The 21,183-nt window shown below is 52.0% G+C and overlaps 2 protein-coding genes across 6 annotated transcripts in view; both read right to left on the reverse strand.

Annotated features, from left to right (window-relative positions):
- Positions 1 to 120: 120 nt before the first annotated feature.
- SNAPC2 (small nuclear RNA activating complex polypeptide 2) lies at positions 121 to 8,900 on the reverse strand. 4 transcript variants are annotated; one of them, XM_072920634.1, is made up of 6 exons: positions 8,449 to 8,900; positions 6,195 to 6,302; positions 3,999 to 4,070; positions 3,633 to 3,873; positions 1,742 to 2,063; positions 1,223 to 1,637 (listed from the first exon to the last, which is right to left on the reverse strand). In XM_072920634.1, the coding sequence occupies exons 1-6, from the start codon at positions 8,653 to 8,655 to the stop codon at positions 1,238 to 1,240; spliced, it is 1,350 nt and encodes a 449-aa protein (XP_072776735.1). In that variant the 5' UTR covers positions 8,656 to 8,900; the 3' UTR covers positions 1,223 to 1,237. The 4 variants fall into 4 exon arrangements, with proteins under 4 accessions (XP_041568204.2, XP_072776735.1, XP_072776736.1 ...); XM_041712270.2 differs by lacking the exons at positions 1,223 to 1,637; positions 1,742 to 2,063 and adding an exon at positions 121 to 1,113 and having other exon boundaries at positions 8,449 to 8,810; XM_072920635.1 differs by having other exon boundaries at positions 1,480 to 2,063.
- A 350-nt stretch (positions 8,901 to 9,250) lies between these two features.
- Positions 9,251 to 21,183, reverse strand: part of PELP1 (proline, glutamate and leucine rich protein 1) — a 36,823-nt gene continuing 24,890 nt past the window's right edge. Inside the window, exons 13-17 of one of the 2 annotated variants that reach the window (XM_072920599.1) lie at positions 20,498 to 20,624; positions 19,581 to 19,636; positions 17,644 to 17,877; positions 12,093 to 13,375; positions 9,251 to 9,620 (exon numbers count right to left, since the gene is read on the reverse strand). In XM_072920599.1, coding sequence (XP_072776700.1) covers positions 9,266 to 9,620; positions 12,093 to 13,375; positions 17,644 to 17,877; positions 19,581 to 19,636; positions 20,498 to 20,624 — 2,055 coding nt within the window. In that variant the 3' untranslated portion in view covers positions 9,251 to 9,265. Of the gene's footprint in view, positions 9,624 to 12,092; positions 13,376 to 17,643; positions 17,878 to 19,580; positions 19,637 to 20,497; positions 20,625 to 21,183 lie in introns of both variants that reach the window. The other variant, XM_072920598.1, reaches the window with a different exon arrangement.

Here is a 21,183-nt window from a genome sequence, read left to right on the forward strand (position 1 = left end):
CTCCCAGTCCCTCCCAGTCCCTCCCAGTTCATCCCAGTTCCATTCCCAGTGCTCCCAGTTCCTCCCAGTTCCCTCCCAGTCCCTCCCAGTCCAGCCACAAACGAGTCCCGAACTCTCCAATTTTGGGAAAATCCAAACTTTTATTTTCTTCCCCCAAAAATCCCGGGAAGCAGCAGAGGGAATTTGAGATTGTCCCGAAATTTGGGATATACCCCCCCCAAAAAAATAAAAAAAAAAAAAAATTGGGAATTCTCAAGAAATTCGGGATTCCACCAACCAAAAATTGGGAATTCCCAAGAAATTTGGGATTCCCCCAACCAAAAATTGGGAATTCCCAGGAAATTTGGGATTCCCCCAACCAAAAATTGGGAATTCCCAAGAAATTTATTCCACCAACCAAAAATTGGGAATTCACAAGAAATTTGGGATTCCCCCGACCAAAAATTGGGAATTCCCAAGAAATTTGGGATTCCCCCAACCAAAAATTGGGAATTCCCAGGAAATCTGGGAATCCTCCCCCAAAAAATTGGGAATTCCAGGAAATCTGGGAATCCTCCCCAAAAAAACCTGGGAATTCCCAAGAAATTTGGGATTTCCCCGACCAAAAATTGGGAATTCCCAAGAAATTTGGGATTTCCCCGACCAAAAATTGGGAATTCCCAAGAAATTTATTCCACCAACCAAAAATTGGGAATTCCCAGGAAATTTTTCCCCCCAAAATTCGGGAATTTGGGGTCTCACCTTAAGGAATTTTGGGCCCATTTGACCATTTTGGGGCCCTACACGGAATTTGGGATTTCCCACCGAAATTCGGGAATTTTTGGTCTCATCCCATGGAATTTTGGGCCCCCCCGGGATTTTGGGACCCCCAAAATTGGGGAATTTTCCCCCCCCGGAATTCGGCCCCTCAGGCCGCCCGTCCCAGTAACACCAGTGGCACCAGTAAGGGGTTGAGGGGGGGGCACTGGGGGGGCTCGGGGCTCTGGGGGGGCTCTCGGGGGGCGCTCAGGGACCCCCAAAGCCGCCGGAGCCGCCGCCGGAGCCCCCCCGGAGCTCCCAGTGCTCCCAGTTCGGCCGGCAGCGCTCCCAGTAAGGCCAGAACCACCGCGGCCTCTGCGGGGGGGGGGGGGAAATGGGTTAGTACCCCCCGGAATGGGAATGGAACATCCCCAGTTTGGGACTGGGACCCTCCCAGTAAGGCCACAACCACCGCGGCCTCTGCGGGGGGGGAAAGGGGTCAGCACCCCCCGAAATGGGACTGGGAACCCCCGAAATGGGAATGGAACCTCCCCAGTTTGAACTGGGAACCCCAAATTTGAACTGGGAACCCCAAAATGGGACTGGGACCCCCAAAGTGGGATTTGGAACCCCCAAAATGGGACTGGGAACCCCAAAATGGGAATGGAACCTCCCCAGTTTGAACTGGGACCCCCCAAAATGGGACTGGGAACCCCAAAATGGGACTGGGAACCCCCAAAATGGGAATTGGAACCCTTAAAGTGGGATTGGGAACCCCCAAAATGGGAATGGAACCTCCCCAGTTTGAACTGGGAACCCCCGAAATGGGACTGGGAACCCCCAAAATGGGATTGGGAACCCCAAAATGGGACTGGGAACCCCCAAAATTGGAATGGAACCTCCCCAGTTTGAACTGGGAACCCCCAAAATGGGATTGGGAACCCCAAAATGGAAATGGAACCTTCCCAGTTTGAACTGGGAACCCCCAAAATGGGAATGGAACCTCCCCAGTTTGGGACTGGGAACCCCCAAAATGGGACTGGGAACCCCCAAAATGGGATTGGGAACCCCAAAATGGGACTGGGAACCCCAAAATGGGACTGGGAACCCCAAAATGGGAATGGAACCTCCCCAGTTTGAACTGGGAACCCCCGAAATTGAACTGGGAACCCCCAAAATGGGAATGGGAACCCCCAAAATGGGATTGGGAACCCCAAAGTGGGACAGGGAACCCCCAAAATGGGACTGGGAACCCCCAAAATGGGAATGGAACCTCCCCAGTTTGAACTGGGACGCTCCCAGTAAGGCCAGAACCACCGCGGCCTCTGCGGGGGGGGAGGAAATGGGTCAGCACCCCCCGAAATGGGAATGGAACCTCCCCAGTTTGGGACTGGGAACCCCCAAAATTGGAATGGAACCTCCCCAGTTTGAACTGGGAACCCCCAAAATGGGACTGGGAACCCCTAAAATGGGACTGGGAACCCCTAAAATGGGACTGGGAACCCCAAAACTGGGACTGGGAACCCCAAATTGGGACTGGGAACCCCCAAAATGGGATTTGGAACCCCAAAATGGGACTGGGAACCCCAAAATGGGAATGGGAACCCCCAAATGGGACTGGGAACCCCCAAAATGGGACTGGGAACCCCCAAAATGGGAATGGGAACCCCCAAAATGGGACTGGGAACCCCAAAATGGGACTGGGAACCCCTAAAATGGGACTGGGAACCCCCAAAATGGGAATGGGAACCCCCAAAATGGGACTGGGAACCCCAAAAATGGGACTGGGAACCCCTAAAATGGGAATGGAACCTCCCCAGTTTGGGATTGGGAACCCCAAAATTGAACTGGGAACCCCCAAAATGGGACTGGGAACCCCAAAAATGGGATTGGGAACCCCTAAAAGGGGTCAGCACCCCCCGAAATGGGAATGGAACCTCCCCAGTTTGGGACTGGGAACCCCCAAAATGGGATTGGGAACCCCCAAATGGGGTTGGGAACCCCCAAATTTGAACTGGGACCCCTGAGTTTGGGACTGGGATTGGCCCAGTTTGAACTGGGACGCTCCCAGTAAGGCCACAACCACCGCGGCCTCTGCGGGGGGGGAAAAGGGGTCAGCACCCCCCGGAATGGGAATGGAACCTCCCCAGTTTGGACTGGGACCCTCCAAAATTGGAATGGAACATCCCCAGTTTGGGACTGGGAACCCCAAAATGGGACTGGGAACCCCCAAAATTGGAATGGAACCTCCCCAGTTTGAACTGGGAACCCCCAAAATGGGAATGGAACCTCCCCAGTTTGGGACTGGGAACCCCCAAACTGGGACTGGGAACCCCCAAAATGGGACTGGGAACCCCCAAAATGGGACTGGGAACCCCCAAAATGGGACTGGGAACCCCTAAAATGGGACTGGGAACCCCCAAATTTTGCTCCTCCCCCCCCCCCCAATTTTTTGGGACCTCCCCCCCCCTCCTTAAAATTTGGAACCTCCCAAATTTTTGGAATTTCTCACCTGAAATTTTGGGATTTCTCCTCACAAATTTTTGGGATTTCCCCCTTGAATTTTTGGGATTTCTCTCCCAAACTTTTTGAGATTTCCCCCCCACATTTTTGGGATTTCCTCCCCGAATTTTTGGGATTTCTCCCCAACTTTTTGGGATTTCCCCCCTAATTTTTGGGTCCATCCCAGTTCTTCCCTCCCCCCACCCCGAAACTTTTGGGGACCCCCCTCAATTCCCACCCCCTTTTCCCTTAAAAAATTTCCCCCCTTCCCCCCAATTTTTGGGATTTTCCCCCCTAATTTTGGTTCTCTCTCCCAAATTTTTGGGATTTCCAACCCCCCCTCACATTTTTGGGGATCCCCCAAATTTTGGGGTCCTCCCCCCAAAACTCACCTGCGGGGGGCAGGGGGGGCCCCTCCCCCCCCGCGCTGATCCGGGCCAGGAATTCGTAAATCTTCCCAAAATCCACCTCAAAACCCCCCAAGTTTTGGGGTGACCCCGAATTTTGGGGGGTCCCCACCTCCGGGGGGGTCCCCGAATTTTGGGGTGACCCCAAATTTGGGGGTGACCCCGAATTTTGGGGGGTTCTGGAGCAGGCGAGGGTCAGGGGCTCGGTGGCCGCCAGTGTCAGCACCTGGGGGGGATTTTTGGGTTTTTTTGGGGGTTTTTTTAAATTTTGGGGGGTTTCACCCCAAATTTGGGGTTGGGGGATTTGGGGGATCCCCCCCCGAACCCCAAAATCCCCCCCGGGTCCCTCACCTGGGAGAAGGCGGCTCTGGGGGGTCCCTCCAGGGCTCCTCCCACGAGGGTCTCAGCCAGGTCCTGCCACACCTGGGGAGCAAAAAATCGGGGTGGGAACCCCAAAATCAGACAAAAAACCCCAAAAATCAGGTTGGGAGCCCCAAAATCATCCAAAAACCCCAAAAATTGGGGTGGGAACCCCAAAATCGGACAAAAAAACCCCAAAATCTGGGTTTGGAACCCCAAAAATCAGGTTGGGAACCCCAAAATCAGCCAAAACCCCCCAAAAATTGGGGTGGGAACCCCAAAATCGGACAAAAAAACCCCAAAATCTGGGTTTTGAACCCCAAAAATCATCCAAAAATCCCCAAAAATCGGGGTGGGAACCCCAAAATCAGCCAAAAACCCCCAAAAATTGGGGTGGGAACCCCAAAATCGGACCAAAAAACCTCAAATCTGGGTTTGGAACCCAAAAAATCAGGTTGGGAGCCCCAAAATCAGCCAAAAACCCCCAAAAATCGGGGTGGGAACCCCAAAATTGGACCAAAAAAACCCCAAAATGAACTTGGGAACCCCAAAAATCAGGTTGGGAGCTCCAAAATCATCCAAAAACCCCAAAAAATCGGGGTGGGAACCCCAAAATCAGACAAAAAAACTCAAAATCTGGGTTTGGAACCCCAAAAATCAGCTTGGGAGCCCCAAAATCATCCAAAAACCCCCAAAAATCGGGCTGGGAACCCCAAAATTGGACCAAAAAAACCCCAAAATGAACTTGGGAACCCCAAAAATCAGGTTGGGAGCCCCAAAATCATCCAAAAAAACCCCAAAAATCGGGGTGGGAACCCCAAAATCAGACAAAAAAAATCCCAAAATCTGGGGTTGGAACCCCAAAAATCAGGTTGGGAGCCCCAAAATCATCCAAAACCCCCCAAAAATTGGGGTGGGAACCCCAAAATCAGCCAAGGAACCCTAAAAATCTGCTTGGGAACCCAAAAATCAGCCAAAAATCCCCAAAAATCAGGTTGGGAGCCCCAAAATCATCCAAAAACCTCCAAAATCTGGGTTTGGAACCCCAAAAATCAGTTTAGGAGCCCCAAAATCATCCAAACACCTCCAAAAATCGGCGTGGGAACCCCAAAATCAGATCAAAAAATCCCAAAATCTGGGTTTGGAACCCCAAAAATCAGTTTGGGAGCCCCAAAATCATCCAAAACCCCCCAAAAATCGGGGTGGGAACCCCAAAATAATCCAAAAACCCCCAAAAATCGGGGTGGGAACCCCACAATCGGACCAAAAATCCCCAAAATTAACTTGGGAACCCCAAAAATCAGCCAAGGAAGCCTAAAAATCTGCTTGGGAGCCCCAAAATCATCCAAAAACCCCCAAAAATTGGGGTGGGAACCCCAAAATCGGACCAAAAAAACCCAAAATCTGGGTTTGGAACCCCAAAAATCAGCACTGGAACCCCAGAAACCGGGTTGGGAACCCCAACACCAGCCAAAAAACCCCAAAAATCATCCGAGGAACACCAAAATCAGCCAAAGAAGCCCAAAAATCAGGTTGGGGACCCCAAAATCAGCCATGGAACCCCAAAATTCCCAACTCGGGACCCCCCAAAATCCCCCCAAAACCTGGATGGGGGCGCGGATCCAGCTCCGGAATTCCAAAAAATTCCCAAATTCCTAACTCAGAACCCCCCAAAATTCCCCAAAATCCCCCCAAAATTCCCCAAATTCCCCAAACCTGGATGGGGGCGCGGATTGGCTCCGGAATTCCGAAAAATTCCCAAATTCCCAACTCAGAACCCCCCAAAATTCCCCCAAATCCCCCCAAACTCCCCTCAAATCCCCCCAAAATTCCCCAAATCCCCCAAACCTGGATGGGGGCGCGGATCCAGCGCTGGAATTGCAGAAAATTCCGGAATTTGGAGCTCAGCGCCTCCCAAAATCCCCCTAAATCCCCAAAAATCCCCCCAAAATTCCCCCAAATCCCCCCAAAATTCCCCAAAATTCCCCAATTCCCCCCAAAATTCCCCAAAATCCCCCAAACCTGGATGGGGGCGCGGATCCAGCGCTGGAATTGCAGAAAATTCCGGAATTTGGAGCTCAGGATCCCCTAAATCCCCCCTAAATCCCCCCAAATCCCCCAAAATCCCCCCACAATTCCCCAAAATTCCCCCTAAATCCCCCCAAAATTCCCCAAATCCCCCCAAACCTGGATGGGGGCGCGGATCCAGCGCTGGAATTGCAGAAAATTCCGGAATTTGGAGCTCAGCGCCTCCCGGGCCGCCCGGCCCCGCAGCCGCACCAGCAGCGCCCGGATCTGCCAAAATTTGGGGTCAATTCGGCACTTTTGGGGCTCCCCAAAATCTTGGGGGGTGATGGGAACCCCTGGGACCCCAAAATTTTGGGGGGTTTTCCTTAAAATTCCGCCAGAAATCCAGAAATTGTTTGGGAATTGTTTCCCATCCCCATCCCCGTAAAATTCTTCACATCAGGAACCAAAAATTTTGGGGATTGCCAAAAATTCCACCCCCAAGGAAGCCAAAATTCCCTCCCCAAGAGGCCAAAATTTTGGGGATTCCCAAATTTTTTGGGAATTTTGGGGTCTCTGGGAGGAATTTTGGGGTCCCTGAGGGGAATTTTGGAGTCCCTGAGGGGATTTTTGGGTCCCTGAGGAGAATTTTGGGTCTCTGAGGAGAATTTTGGGGTCCCTGAGGGAAATTTTGGGGTTTCTGAGAGGAATTTTTGTTTCTGAGGTGAATTTGGGGTCTCTGAGGCGAATTTTGGGGTCTCTGAGATGAATTTGGGGTCCCTGAGATGAATTTTGGGGTCCCTGAGAGAAATTTCGGGGTCTCTGTAATGAATTTGGGGTCTCTGAGATGAATTTGGGGTCCCTGAGGGGAATTTTGGGGTCCCTGAGGGGAATTTTGGGGTCTCTGTAATGAATTTGGGGTCCCTGAGAGAAATTTTGGGGTTTCTGAGAGGAATTTTTGGGTCTCTCAGGGGAATTTTGGGAGTTTTGAGGGGAATTTTTGGGCTCTGGGAGGAATTTTGGGGTGTTTGAGATGAAAATTTGGGAAATCCTGAAGGGGAAATTTGGGAATCCCTGAGGGGGGAATTTTGGGGTCTTTGAGGGGGAAATTTAGGGATCTCTGAGAAGGGAATTTAGAGATTCCTGAGAGTGGAATTTGGGGCTTTCTGAGAGGAAAATTTGGGGTGTTTGAGGGCGGAATTTGGGGGTTTCTGAGAAAGAATTTTAGGAGTCTTTGACGGGGAAATTTGGGGTTTTTGAGAAGGAAATTTGGGCATCTCTGATGGGAATTTTGGGGTCTTTGAGGGGGAAATTTGGGAATCTCTGAGGAGGGAATTTAGAGATTCCTGAGGGGAGAAATTTGGGGTCTTTGAGGGGGAAATTTGGGCATTCCTGAGGGGAATTTTGGAGGCCGCTGAGGGGGAAAATTTGGGAATCCCTGAGGAGGGAATTTGGGAATCCCTGTGGGGGGAATTTTGGGGTTTCTGAGGGGAATTTTGGGGTCTTCGAGGACGGAATTTTGGGGTCTTTGACAGGAAAATTTAGGAAACCCTGTGGGGGAAATTTGGGAACTTCTGAGGGGGGAATTTTGGTGATCCCTGAGGGAGGAATTTGGGAATCCCTGAGGACAATTTTGGAGATCCCTGAGAGGGAAATTTGGGGGTCCCTGAGGGGAATTTTCTGGGGTCCCTGAAGGGGAAATTTGGGAGTCTCTGAGGGAGGAATTAGGGGGTCCCTGAGGGTGGAATTCGGGGTTCTATGACGAGAATTTTGGGGATCCCTGAGGGGAATTTGGGAATCCCTGTGGGGGGAATTTTGGGGTTTCTGAGGGGAAATTTGGGGTCTTCGAGGATGGAATTTTGGGGTCTTTGAAAGGAAAATTTAGGAAACACTGAGGGGAAAATTCGGGCATCCCTGAGGTGGGAATTTGGGAATCCCTGTGGGGGGAATTTTGGGGTTTCTGAGGGGAAATTTGGGGTCTTCGAGGAGGGAATTTTAGGGTCTTTGACAGGAAAATTTAGGAAACACTGAGGGGAAAATTGGGGCATCTCTGAGGGGGGAATTTGGAGATCCCTGAGGGCGGAATTTTGGGGTTTCTGAGGGGAAATTTGGGGTCTTCGAGGACGGAATTTTGGGGTCTTTGAAAGGAAAATTTAGGGAAAATTGGGGCATCTCTGAGGGGGGAATTTGGAGATCCCTGAGGGCGGAATTTAGAAGTTTCTAAGAGAAAATTTTGGGGTATTTGAGGGGGGAATTTGCAGATCCCTGAGGGCGAAACTCGGGGTTTTATGAGGACAATTTCAGGTTTTATGAGGAGAATTTCAGGGATCCCCGGGGGCGATTTTGGGGCTCCCCGGGTGGAACCTCCCCGACCCTTCCAGGCGCTCCGAGGGTCTCCTGTGCCCACCCCGTCCCTCCTTCCCTCCCTCCCCACCTCCTCCTCGCTCCTGCGGGGCAGCCGCTCCCTCAGCGCCGCCGGCAGCCGCTGCTCGGGGAGGCCACGAAAAGCCTCATCCCGCAGCGCCTTTAGCAGCTCCCGCTTCTCCCGCAGCCCCCACGGGCTTTGTTGAGGCCGCTCGGGGCTGGGCGAGAGCCTCGCGAAGCGCGCCGGGATCAGGCGGAGCCGCCGCGGCGGTTTCATGGCGGCGGTTCCATCATGGCGGCGGCTTCTCCCTCACGGCCACAAAATGGCGGCCGCGTCTTCTTGGCGCGCCGCGTGTGACGTCACAAATTTGGGCGGGAACCCCAAAATCGGATCAAAAAAACCCAAAACTGCCCCGGAACCCCAAAAATCAGCACAGGAGCCCCGAAAATTGGGGTGGGAACCCCAAAATCAGCCAAAAAAATCCCAAACTCTGGGTTTGGAACCCCAAAAATCAGGTTGGGAACCCCAAAATCAGCCAAAGAAATCCCCAAATCAGCAAAATAAAACCCCAAAATCTGAGTTTGGAACCTCAACATCAGCCAAAAAACCCCAAAAATCTTCCAAGGAACACCAAAATTAGCCAAAGAAGCCAAAAAATCAGGTTGAGAACCCCAAAATCAGCCAAAAAAATCCCAAACTCTGGGTTTGGAACCCCAAAAATCAGGTTGGGAGCCCCAAAATCATCCAAAAACCCCCAAAAATTGAGGTGGGAACCCCAAAAATCAGCCAAAAAAACCCAAAATGAACTTGGGAACCCCAAAAATAAGCCAAGGAACCCCAAAATCAGCCAAAAAAATCCCAAACTCTGGGTTTGGAACCCCAAAAATCAGGTTGGGAACCCCAGAAACCGGGTTGGGAACCCCAAAATCAGCAAAAAAACCCCAAAAATCATCCAAGGAACACCAAAATTAGCCAAAAAAACCCCAAAAATCAGGTTGGGAACCTCAACGTCACAAACGGGCGACGGCGCCACTCGACTGCTCCGGACAGCGCCCTCTAGCGGCGCGGAGGACTCAAAGCGCGGGGGGAATTTGGGGAGGGGGCTGCGTTTATTTTGGGGGGAAAACCCCGAAATTTGGGGGTGTTGGGGGGGTTTACAAGGGGGTCTCGGGGGTTTTTTCGTCGTCCGGGGGGCAGTCGATGAAGTCGGCCAGCATGGTGGTGGTCTCGTCCCGCTCCTCCTGCTTCCAACATGGAGACCCCGCCTCAGTTTTTGGCGGGAATTCGCCTCAGAATTCCCGATTGGGACCCAAAATTCCCGATTGGGACTCAAAATTCCCGATTGGAACACCAAAATTCTCGATTGGGACTCAAAATTCCCGATTGGGACTCAAAATTCCCGATTGGGACCCCAAAATTCCAGATTGGGACCCCAAATTCCCGATTGGGATCCAAAATACCCAACTGGGACCCAAAATTCCTGATTGGGACCCCAAAATTCCAGATTGGGACCCGAAATTCCCGATTGGGACCCCAAAATTCCCGAATGTGACCCCAAAATTCCCAATTGGGACCCAAAATTCCCGATTAGGACCCCAAAATTCCCGAATGTGACCCCAAAATTCCCAATTGGGACCCAAAATTCCCGATTGGGACACAAAATTTCCGATTGGGACCCCAAAATTCCTGATTGGGACCCCAAAATTCCAGATTGGGACCCGAAATTCCCGATTGGGACCCCAAAATTCCCGATTAGGACCCAAAATTCCCGATTGGGACCCCAAAATTCCCGAATGGGACCCAAAATTCCCGATTGGGACCCAAAATTCCTGATTGGGACCCCAAAATTCCCGATTAGGACCCAAAAATTCCGATTGGGACCCCAAAATTCCTGATTGGGACCCCAAAATTTCCTCCCCGGAGTTCAAACCGCATCTGGAGATCCCCGTGCTTGTCAGGGCCACCCCAAAATCTCCCTCAGGACCCCCCAAATTCCCCCAAAATTCTCAAAATCTCCTTCAGGACCCCCCAAATTCACCCAAAATTCTCAAAATCTCCTTCAGGACCCCCCAAATTTCCCCAAAATCCTCAAAGTCTCCCTCAGGACCCCTCAAATTCACCCAAAATCTCCCTCAGGACCCCCCAAATTCACCCAAATTCCCTCCAGGACCCCCCAAAATTCCCCCAAATCCTCAAAATCTCCCTCAGGACCCCCCAAATTCACCCAAAATCTCCCTCAGGACCCCCCAAATTCTCCCAAAATCTCCTTCAGGACCCCCCAAATTCACCCAAAATCTCCATTGGGACCCCCCAAATTCACCCAAAATCCTCAAAATCTCCCTCAGGACCCCCAAATTCCACCAAAATCTCCCTCAGGACCCCCCAAATTCACCCAAAATCCTCAAAATCTCCCTCAGGACCCCCCAAATTCCCCCAAATCCTCAAAATCTCCCTCAGGACCCCCCAAAATCCCCCAAAATCTCCCTCAGGACCCCCGAATTCACCCAAAATTCTCAAAATCTCCCTCAGGACCCCCCAAATTCACCCCAAATCTCCCTCAGGACCCCCAAATTCCCCCAAAATCTCTCACAGGACCCCCCAAATTCACCCAAAATCTCCCTCAGGACCCCCAAATTCACCCAAAATCTCTCACAGGACCCCCCAAATTCCCTCAAAATCTCCCTCAGGACCCCCCAAATTCACCCAAATCCTCAAAATCTCCTTCAGAACCCCCCAAATTCACCCAAAATCTCCCTCAGGACCCCCCAAATTCACCCAAAATTCTCAAAATCTCCATCAGGACCCCCCAAATTCACCCAAAATCTCCCTCAGGACCCCCAAATTCACTCAAAATCTCCCTCAGGAACCCCCAAATTCACCCAAAATCTCACTCAGGAACCCCCAAATTTCCCCAAAATCTCACTCAGGATCCCCCAAATTCACCCAAAATCTTCAAAATCTCCCTCAGGAACCCCCAAATTCCCCCAAAATCTCCCTCAGGACCCCCCAAATTCACCCCAAATCCTCAAAATCTCCCTCAGGACCCCCCAAATCTCCCAAAATCTCCCTCAGGATCCCCCCAAAACCCCCAAATTCCCCCCAGGACCCCCAAATTCACGCAAAATCTTCCTCAGGACCCCCCAAATCTCCCAAAATCTCCCTCAGGACACCCAAATTCACCCCAAATTCCCTCCAGGACCCCCCAAAATTCCCCCAAATCCTCAAAATCTCCTTCAGAACCCCCAAATTCACCCAAAATCTCCCTCAGGACCTCCTAAAACCCCCAAATTCCCTCCAGGATCCCCCAAATTCACCCAAAATCTCCCTCAGGGCCCCCCAAATCCTCAAAATCTTCTTCAGAACCCCCCAAATTCACCCAGAATCTCCTTCAGGACCCCCCAATTCCCTCCAGGACCCCAAATTCCCTAAATCCCCCTCAGCATCCCCAAAGTTCCCCCCCAGGATCCCCAAATTCCTCCCTAAGTGCCCCCCAGGATGCCCCAAATCCTCTTTAGGACCCCCAAAATTCCCTCAATTTCCCCTCAGGACCCCCCAGATTCCCCCAAATCCCCCTCAGGACCCCCCAAATTCCCCCCAGGATCCCCCAAATTCACTCAAATCCCCCTCGGGACCCCCCCAAAATCCCACCAAGGATCCCCAAATCCCCCTCAGGACCCCCCAAAATCCCCTCCCCCCCCCCCCCCCCCCGTTACCTGCTCCGTGCCCGGGGGGGGCTCCGGGGGCTCCTCCTGCAGGGGTGGGGGAGGGGCGGGGGGGGAGGGGCGGGGGCTGAGACCCCCGGCGGGGGGGGGAGGGGGAGGGGAGGGGTGGGGGGCGGCCTCGAGGGCGGGGGGGGAGGGGCGGCCTCGGGGTGGGGGAGGGGATCTGGGGGGGGGCTGGGTGGGGGAGGGGCGGGCTGGGGTTGGGGGAGGGGCGGCACTGCTTCTTCCTTCTCCTCCTCCTCCTCCTCCCTCGGGGGGTGGGGGAGGGGCTCGGGGGGGGCTTCGGGGGGTGGGGGAGGGGCGGGAGGGGCTTCATCCACCTCCATGAGGAGCAGCGCCCCTCCCCCACCGCCTTCAGCCGGCCCCTCCCCCGCTGCTTCTTCCTCATCTTCCTCCTCCTCCTCCTCCTCCTCGGACAGCCCCTCCCCCTCCTCTTCCTCCTCGAACTCCTCCTCCTCCTCCTCCTCGAACTCTTCCTCCTCCTCTTCCTCCTCCTCCTCCTCCTCAAACTCCTCCTCCTCTTCCTCCTCAAAGAATTCCTCCTCCTCCTCCTCCTCTTCCTCCCCAAATTCCTCCTCTTCCTCCTCCTCCTCCTCCTCCTCCTCGCTGCTGTTGATGTTGATCACCGCCGGCCCCTCCCCCACCCCCCCCTCCTGCCCCTCCCCCACATCTCCCCCCTCCCCTCCCCCACTCTGCCCCTCCCCCTCCTTTTCCTCCCCCTCCCCTTTCCCCTCCCCCTCCTGGGGTGGCTCAGGCGCTGCGGGGGGGGTGGGGGGAGGTGGGGGAGGGGGCGGTGGGGGAGGGGGCGGAGGTGGGGGAGGGGCGGCCACCCCTCCCCCCAGCCCGGGGGGGAAATTGGGGCTTTTTTTGGGCACGATCACCACGGAATCGTCGGAGTCGCTCTCCAGGGAAATCTCCACGTCCGACGGCTCCTCCCGCTCGTAGTGCACGAACACGGGGCGGCGCGGCCGCGCCCCTCCCCCACCCCCCGGCGCCCCTCCCCCACCCGGACCCTCCCCCTCCCCCCCTGACACCGCAGAGGGTGGGGGGAGGGGCGGTGGTTCCGCTTTGCCGCCCCCCGGGAATGGAGGGGGAGGGGGAGGGGGGAGGGGGGAGGGGAGGTCGGAGGGGTTGGGTGGGGGGAGGGGGCGGAAGGGAGGGGGAGGGGAGTGGGGGGAGGGGCCCGAGGGGGGAGGGGAGGGGGTTGGGGGCAGCCACGGGCGGCAGAGGGCGCTGGAGAGCAGCAGGAGCGACTCGCGGCACTGCGAGGAGACCTGGGGGGGGGAGGGGAATATGGGGGGGGAGGGGAGAAATTGGGGGGAAAGGGGGAGGGAAATGGGGGAGGGGAAATATGGGGTGGGGGAGGGGAGAGAAATGGGGGGGAGAGGGAAATTGGGGTGGGGAGGGGAATTGGGGAGGGGAAATATGGGGGGGGAGGGGAGAGAGAGATGGGGAGGGGAGAGGTGGGGGAGGGGAGAGAGAGATGGGGGAGGGGACAGGGAAATGGGGGAGGGGAGAGAGATATGGGGAGGGGAGAGGTGGGGGAGGGGAAGGAAATGGGAGTGGGGGAGGGAAATGGGGGAGGGGAGAGAAATGGGGGAGGGAAATGGGGTGGGGGAGGGGTGGGAAATGGGAGGGAGAAATTGGGGTGAGGAGGGAAATGGGGGAGGGGAGAGAAATGGGGTGGGGGAGGGGAGGGAAATGGGAGTGGGGGAGGGGAGAGAGAAATGGGGGAGGGGAGGGAAATGGGGGAGGGGAGAGAGAAATGGGGGAGGGGAGAGAAATGGGATGGGGTGGGGGAGGGGAGGGAGAAATTGGGGTGGGGGAGGGAGAAATTAGGGTGGGGGAGGGGAGAAATGGAGGGGAGAGAGAAATGGGGTGGGGGAGGGGAGATGGGGGGGAGGGGAGAGAGAAATTGGGGTGGGGAGGGAGAAATTGGGGGGAAATGGGGGGAGGGGACAGAGATTTGGGGTGGGGGAGGGAAGAGAGATTGGGGTGGGGGAGGGAAATGGGGGAGGGGGAGGGAAAATGGGGGAGGGGAGGGAAATTGGGGGGGAGGGGAGAGGGAAATGGGGGAGGGGAGAGGTGGGGGAGGGGAGAGATAAATGGGGGAGGGGAGGGGAAAGAAATGGGGAAGGGGAGAGAAATTGGGGTGGGGGAGGGAAATGGGGGAGGGGAGAGAAATGGGGGAGGGGAATGGGGGAGTGGAGAGGGAAATGGGGGAGGGGAATGGGGGAGGGGAATGGGGGGGAGAGGGAAATGGGGGAGAGAAATAGGGGAGGGGAGGGAAGAGAGAAATGGGGGAGGGGAGGGAAATGGGGGAGGGGAGAAAGATGGGGGAGGGGGGAGGGAAATGGGGGAGGGGAGGTGAGAGAAATTGGGGTGGGGGAGGGGAAGAAAAGATGGGATGGGGGAGGGGAGAGAGAAATTGGGGTGGGGGAGATGGGGGAGGGGAGAGAAATATTGGGGGGGAGGGGAAATATGGGGGGGGAGATGGGGGGAGGGGAGAGAGAGATGGGGGAGGGAAGAGAAAATTGGTCAGACATGGAAATGGGGGAGGGGAGAGAAATGGGGGAGGGGAGAGAGATTGGGGTGGGGGAGGGGAGGGAGAATTTAAGGAGGGGGAGGGGAGGGAAATGGGGGAGGGGGGAGAGATTGGGGTGGGGGAGGGGAGAGGTGGGGGAGGGGAAGGAGAAATTGGGGTGGGGGAGGGAAATAGGGGAGGAGAGAGAGAAATGGGGAGGGGAGAGAAATTAGGGAGGGGGAGGAAGAAATTGGGGTGGGGGAGGGGAAAGAGAAATTGGGGTGGGGGAGGGGAGAGAAAATTGGTCAGAGATGGAAATGGGGGAGGGGAGAGAGAAATGGGGGAGGGGAGAGAAAATCATCAGGTGAGAGATGGAAATTTGGGGAGGGGGAGTTTGGGATAGTTCGGGGAGAATTGGGGGATATTTTGGGGTAATTTTGGGTGTAACTTTGGGGTAATTTTGGGCATTTTTTGGAGATATTTCAGGAATATTTTGGGGATATTCTGAGGATGGTTTGGGGATATTTTGGGATATTTTGGGGATATTTTGAGGATATTTCGGGGATATTTTAGGATTATTTGGGGATTATTTGGGGATATTTCAGGGATAGTTTTTGGATATATTGGGGATATTTAAGGGATATTTTGGGGATAATTTTGGGGATACTTTCAGGATAATTTGGGGATAATTTGGGGATGATTTTGGGGATAATTTGAGGATAAATTTGGGATATTTCAGGGATATTTTCAGGATAATTTGGGGATATTTTTGGGGATAATTTGACAATAAATTTGGGATATTTCAGGGATATTTTCAGAATAATTTGGTGATATTTTAGGGATATTTCAGGGATACTTTCAGGGATATTTTGGGGATATTTTCAGGATAATTTGGGGATATTTTGGGAATTACTTGGGGATATTTTAGAGATATTTTGAGGATAATTTGACGATAATTTGGGAATTATTTGGGGATATTTTAGGGATATTTCAGGGATGATTTTGGGGATAATTTGGGATGTTTTGGGGCTCTCACCTGCACGTCGGGGTCGCGCTGGCCCTGCCCGAAGGCCCGCAGAGCGCAGTGCAGGGGGGTGTTTTGGGAATTATTTGGGGATATTTTCAGGATAATTTGGTGATATTTTTGGGGATAATTTGGGGACAATTTGGGGATATTTTCAGGATAATTTGGGGCTATTTTGGGGATATTTTCAGGATATTTCAGGAATATTTTCAGGATATTTTGGGGATATTTCAGGGATACTTTTGGGATATTTTGGGAATTATTTGGGGATATTTCAGGGATATTTTCAGGATAAATTGGGGATATTTTGGTGATATTTCAGGGATAATTTGGGTATATTTCAGGGATATTTTTGGGGATAATTTGGGGTGTTTTGGGAATTATTTGGGGATATTTTTGGGGATAATTTGGGGTATTTTGGGGCTCTCACCTGCACGTCGGGGTCGCGCTGGCCCTGCCCGAAGGCGCGCAGAGCGCAGTGCAGGGGGGTGTAATTTGGGGATATTTTGGGGATATTTCAGGGATATTTTGGGAATTATTTGGGGATATTTCAGGGATATTTTGGGTATATTTCAGGGATATTTTGGGGATAATTTGATGATATTTTGGGAATATTTTAGGGATATTTCAGGGATATTTCAGGGATAATTTGGGGATATTTTCTGGATATTTTGGGGGTATTTCAGGGATATTTCAGGGATATTTTGGGGATATTTTGAGGATAATTTGACGATATTTTGGGAATTATTTGGGCTATTTTGGGGATATTTCAGGATAATTTGGGGATATTTTCAGGATAATTTGGGGATATTTTCAGGATATTTTTGGGGTATTTTGAGGATAATTTGACGATATTTTGGGAATTATTTGGGAATATTTCAGGGATATTTCAGGGATATTTTAGGGATATTTCAGGGATATTTTTGGGGTATTTTTGTGAGTTTTGGGGCTCTCACCTGCACGTCGGGGTCCCTCTGGCCCTGCCCGAAGGCCCGCAGGGCGCAGTGCAGGGGGGTGTTTTGGGGATATTTTGGGGATTATTTGGGGATTATTTGGGGATATTTTGGGGATAATTTGGGGATATTTTGAGGATATTTTAGGGATACTTTTGAGATATTTTGGGGATATTTTGGGGATAATTTTGGGATATTTTCAGGATAATTTGGTGATGTTTCAGGGATATTTTGGGGATATTTTCAGGATATTTTTGGGATAATTTAAGGATATTTTGGGATATTTTTGAGATAATTTGGGGATATTTTCAGGATAATTGGGGGATATTTTCAGGATATTTTCAGGATAACTTGGGGATATTTTAGGGATATTTTTGGGGATAATTTGGGGTGCTTTGGGGCTCACCTGCACGTCGGGGTCGCGCTGGCCCTGCCCGAAGGCCCGCAGGGCGCAGTGCAGGGGGGTGTTTTGGGGATATTTTGGGAATTATTTGGGGATATTTCAGGGATATTTTGGGGATATTTCAGGGATATTTTTGGGGATAATTTGGGGTGTTTTGGGGCTCTCACCTGCACGTCAGGGTCGCGCTGGCCCTGCCCGAACGCCCGCAGGGCGCAGTGCAGGGGGGTGTTTTGGGGATAATTTGGGGATATTTTGGGATATTTCAGGGATATTTTCAGGATAATTTGGGGATATTTTCAGAATAATTTGACGATATTTTGGGAATTATTTGGGGATGTTTTCAGGATATTTTGGGAATTATTTGGGGATATTTTAGGGATATTTCAGGGATATTTTCAGGATAATTTGGGGATATTTTGTGGCTGTTTTCAGGATATTTTGGGGATAATTTGGGGATATTTTAGGGATATTTCAGGGATATTTTGGGGATATTTTTGGGATATTTTCAGGATAAATTTGGGATATTTTTGTGATAATTTGGTGATATTTTCAGGATAACTTGGGGATATTTCAGGGATATTTTGGGTATATTTCAGGGATATTTTTGGGGATAAATTGGGGTATTTCGGGGCTCTCACCTGCACGTCGGGGTCGCGCTGGCCCTGCCCGAAGGCCCGCAGGGCGCAGTGCAGGGGGGGTGCAGCGCCCGGGGGGGCCCCGAGCAGCAGCGCCTGCAGCAGCCCGTAGAGCGCCCCCCGGCAGCGGGAACTGGCGTAGGGGGACCCCGAAACCGGGACGGGGCCCCCCGAAAGCTCCAGCGGGACGGTCTGGGGCAGGCGCAGAGCCAGAGGCACCACCAGCTCCTGCAGGCGCTGCGGGGGGAAATGGAAATGGAGATTAATTCAAATATCGGGGGGAAATAGTCAAAAATTGGGGTAAGACAGTCAAAAATTGGGGTGAGAGAGATGGAAATGGGGGGGATTAATTCAAATATCGGGGGGAAATTCAAATATCGGGGGGAAATAGTCAAAAATTGGGGTGAGAGAGACCAAAATCAAGTGGAAATTAAAAATATCGGGCAGAAAAGTCAAAAATTCAGGTGAGAGAGACGAAAATCAGTGGGAAATTAAAATATCAGGGGGAAATTCAAATATCGGGGGGAAATAGTCAAATATTGGGGGGAAAAAATCCAAAATTGGGGGGAAAAAATCCAAAATTGTGGTGAGAGAGATGAAAATTGGGGTGGGAAATAAAAATATTGGGGGGAAATAGTCAAAAATTGGGGCGAGAGAGATGGAAATGGGGGGGAATAAATTCAAATATTGGGGGGAAATTCAAATATTGGGGGAAATAGTCTAAAATTGGGGTGAGAGAGACAAAAATGGGAAATTAATTCAAATATTGGGGGGAAATTCAAATATCAGGGGAAATTAAAATATCGGGGGGAAATAGTCAAAAATTGGGGTGAGAGAGACCAAAATCAAGTGGAAATTAAAAATATCGGGCAGAAAAGTCAAAAATTCGGGTGAGAGAGACGAAAATCAGTGGGAAATTAAAATATCAGGGGGAAATTCAAATATCGGGGGGAAATAGTCAAAAATTGGGGGAAAATAGTGAAAAATTGGGTGAGACAGACAAAAATCGGGGGGGAAAAGTCCAAAATTCGGGGGAAAAAGTCCAAAATTGGGGGAAAATAGTCAAAAATTGGGGGGGAAAAGTCCAAAATTGGGGGGGAAAAGTCCAAAATTGGGGGGAAATAGTCAAAAATTGGGGTGAGACAGCCAAAAATTGGGGGGGAAAAGTCCAAAATTGGGGGGAAAAAGTCCAAAATTGGGGTGAGACAGACGAAAATCGGGGGCGAAATGTGGAAAATTGGGGTGAGAGAGACGAAAATCAGGGGGAAAAAGTCCAAAATTGGGGAGAAATAGTAAAAAATTGGGGGGAAAAAGTCCAAAATTTGGGGGAAATAGTCCAAAATTGGAGGGGAGAAGTCCAAAATTGGGGTGAGACAGATGAAAATTGGGAAATTAAAGTATCGGAGGGAAACGTGGAAAATTGGGGGGAAAAAGCCGAAAATCGGGGGGGAAATTCAAATACCGGGGGGAAATAGTCAAAAATTGGGGTGAGAGAGATGGAAATGGGGGGGGGGGGGGAAGTCCAAAATTGGGGGGAAATAGTCAAAAATTGGGGGGAAAAAGTGAAAATTGGGGTGAGACAGATGAAAATGGGGGGGAGATTAAAATATCGGGGGGAAACGTGGAAAATCCCCCCAAATTCCTCCCAAAATCCCCCCAAATTCACCCAAAAATCCTCCCAAATTCCTCCAAAAATCCTCCCAAAAATCCTCCCAAATTTCCCCAAATTCCTCCCAAAATCCTCCCAAATCCCCCCAAACTGCCCCCTGAATTTCTCCCAAAATCCTCCCCAAATTCCCCAAAATCCCCCCAAAACCCCCTCAAATCCCCCAAATCCTCCCCCAAACCCCCAAATTCCTTCCAAATCCCCCAAAATCCCACTGAAAACCCCCAAAATCTCCCCAAACCCCCAAATCCCCCCAAAATCCCCAAATTCTCACCCTGTGCGTCTCCTCCTTGATCAGGGGTCCCCCTGTGAGGACGATCCTGCGCAGGGCTGGGGGGGAACCCCAAAATTTGGGGTTTTTATTTAATTTTGGGGACCCCTCCCCAATTCCTGACCCCGCCCAGGGAGGATTTGGGGTCCTGGGGGGATTTTTTGGGGGTCCCGGGCTGATTTTGGGGGGAAATTGGGGGGATTTGGGTACCCTGAGCTGATTTTTGGGGTTCCTGAGCTGATTTGGGACAGTTTTGGGGGTGATTCGGGGGTCCCCCATTGATTTTTGGGGTTCCAGATCATTTTGGGGTTGATTTGTGGGTGATTTTGGGGTGATTTGGGAGGATTTGGGCTGGTTTTGGGGGGATTTGGGAGATTTTGGGGTGATTCGGGGGTTTTAGGCCATTTTTGGGGTAATTTTGTTGGTTTTGGGCTGATTTGGGGCTGTTTCGGGGCTGATTTTGATGTTTTTGGGGTGATTTGGGGCTGATTTTGGTGTTCTGGGTCCGATTTTGCTGTTTCGGGGCTGATTTCAAAGGTTTTGGGGCCAATTTCAGTATTTTTGGGTTGATTTGGGGCTGTTTAGGGGCCAATTTTGGTTTTGGGCTTGTTTGGGGCTGATTTTGAGGTTTTCGGGATGATTTGGGGCTGATTTTGTTGTTTTGGGGGCTGATTTTGATGTTTTTGGGGATTTTTGGGGTTGATTTTGTTGTTTTGGGGGTTTTTGGGGCAGATTTGGGGATTTTCGGGGCAGATTTTTCAGTTTTCGGGGATTTTTGGGGTGGATTTTTCAGTTTTCGGGGGTTTTTGGGGTGGATTTTGTTGGTTTTGGGGCGTATTTTTCAGTTTTCGGGGTTTTTAGGGGCGGATTTTGTTGTTTTCAGGGATTTTAGGGGCGGATTTGGTTGTTTTTGGCGTTACCTGCCAGGGCGGCGGCGCAGGTGTCGCTGTTGGCCGCCGGTTCCCCTTTGCGGTGCAGGGGGGGCCCCTCCAGCCCCTCCCCCAATTTCGGCCGTTTGGGGGCGCTGGGTTTGGGCTCCGCCCGCAGCTGCCAAAAAATGGGGGTCAGGGGGGATTTTGGGGGGATTTTGGGGGATTTTGGGGGAATTTGGGGGGATTTTGGGAAGGGATTTTGGGGTTTAGGGGGGATTTTGGGGGGATTTTGGGGTTTAGAGGGGATTTTGGGGGGATTTGGGGGGGATTTTGGGGTTTAGGGGGGGTTTTGGGGGAATTTGGGGGGGATTTTGGGGTTTAGGGGGGGTTTTGGGGGAATTTGGGAAGGGATTTGGGGGGTCAGGGGGGGAATTTTGGGTTTAGGGGGGATTTTGGGGGAATTTGGGGGGATTTTGGGAAGGGATTTTGGGGTTTGGGGGGATTTTGGGGGAATTTGGGAAGGGATTTGGGGGCTCAGGGGGGATTTTGGGGTTTAGGGGGGATTTTGGGGGGATTTTGGGGTTTAGAAGGGATTTTGGGGGGATTTTCGGAAGGGATTTGGGGGGTCGGGGGATTTTGGGTTTTAGGGGGGGAATTTGGGGGGATTTTGGGGGAATTTGGGGGGATTTTGGGGTTTAGGGGGATTTTGGGGGAATTTGGGAAGGGATTTGGGG

Source organism: Taeniopygia guttata, chromosome 32 (assembly GCF_048771995.1).
Source record: "Taeniopygia guttata chromosome 32, bTaeGut7.mat, whole genome shotgun sequence".
Classification (NCBI taxonomy): Eukaryota; Metazoa; Chordata; class Aves; order Passeriformes; family Estrildidae; genus Taeniopygia; species Taeniopygia guttata.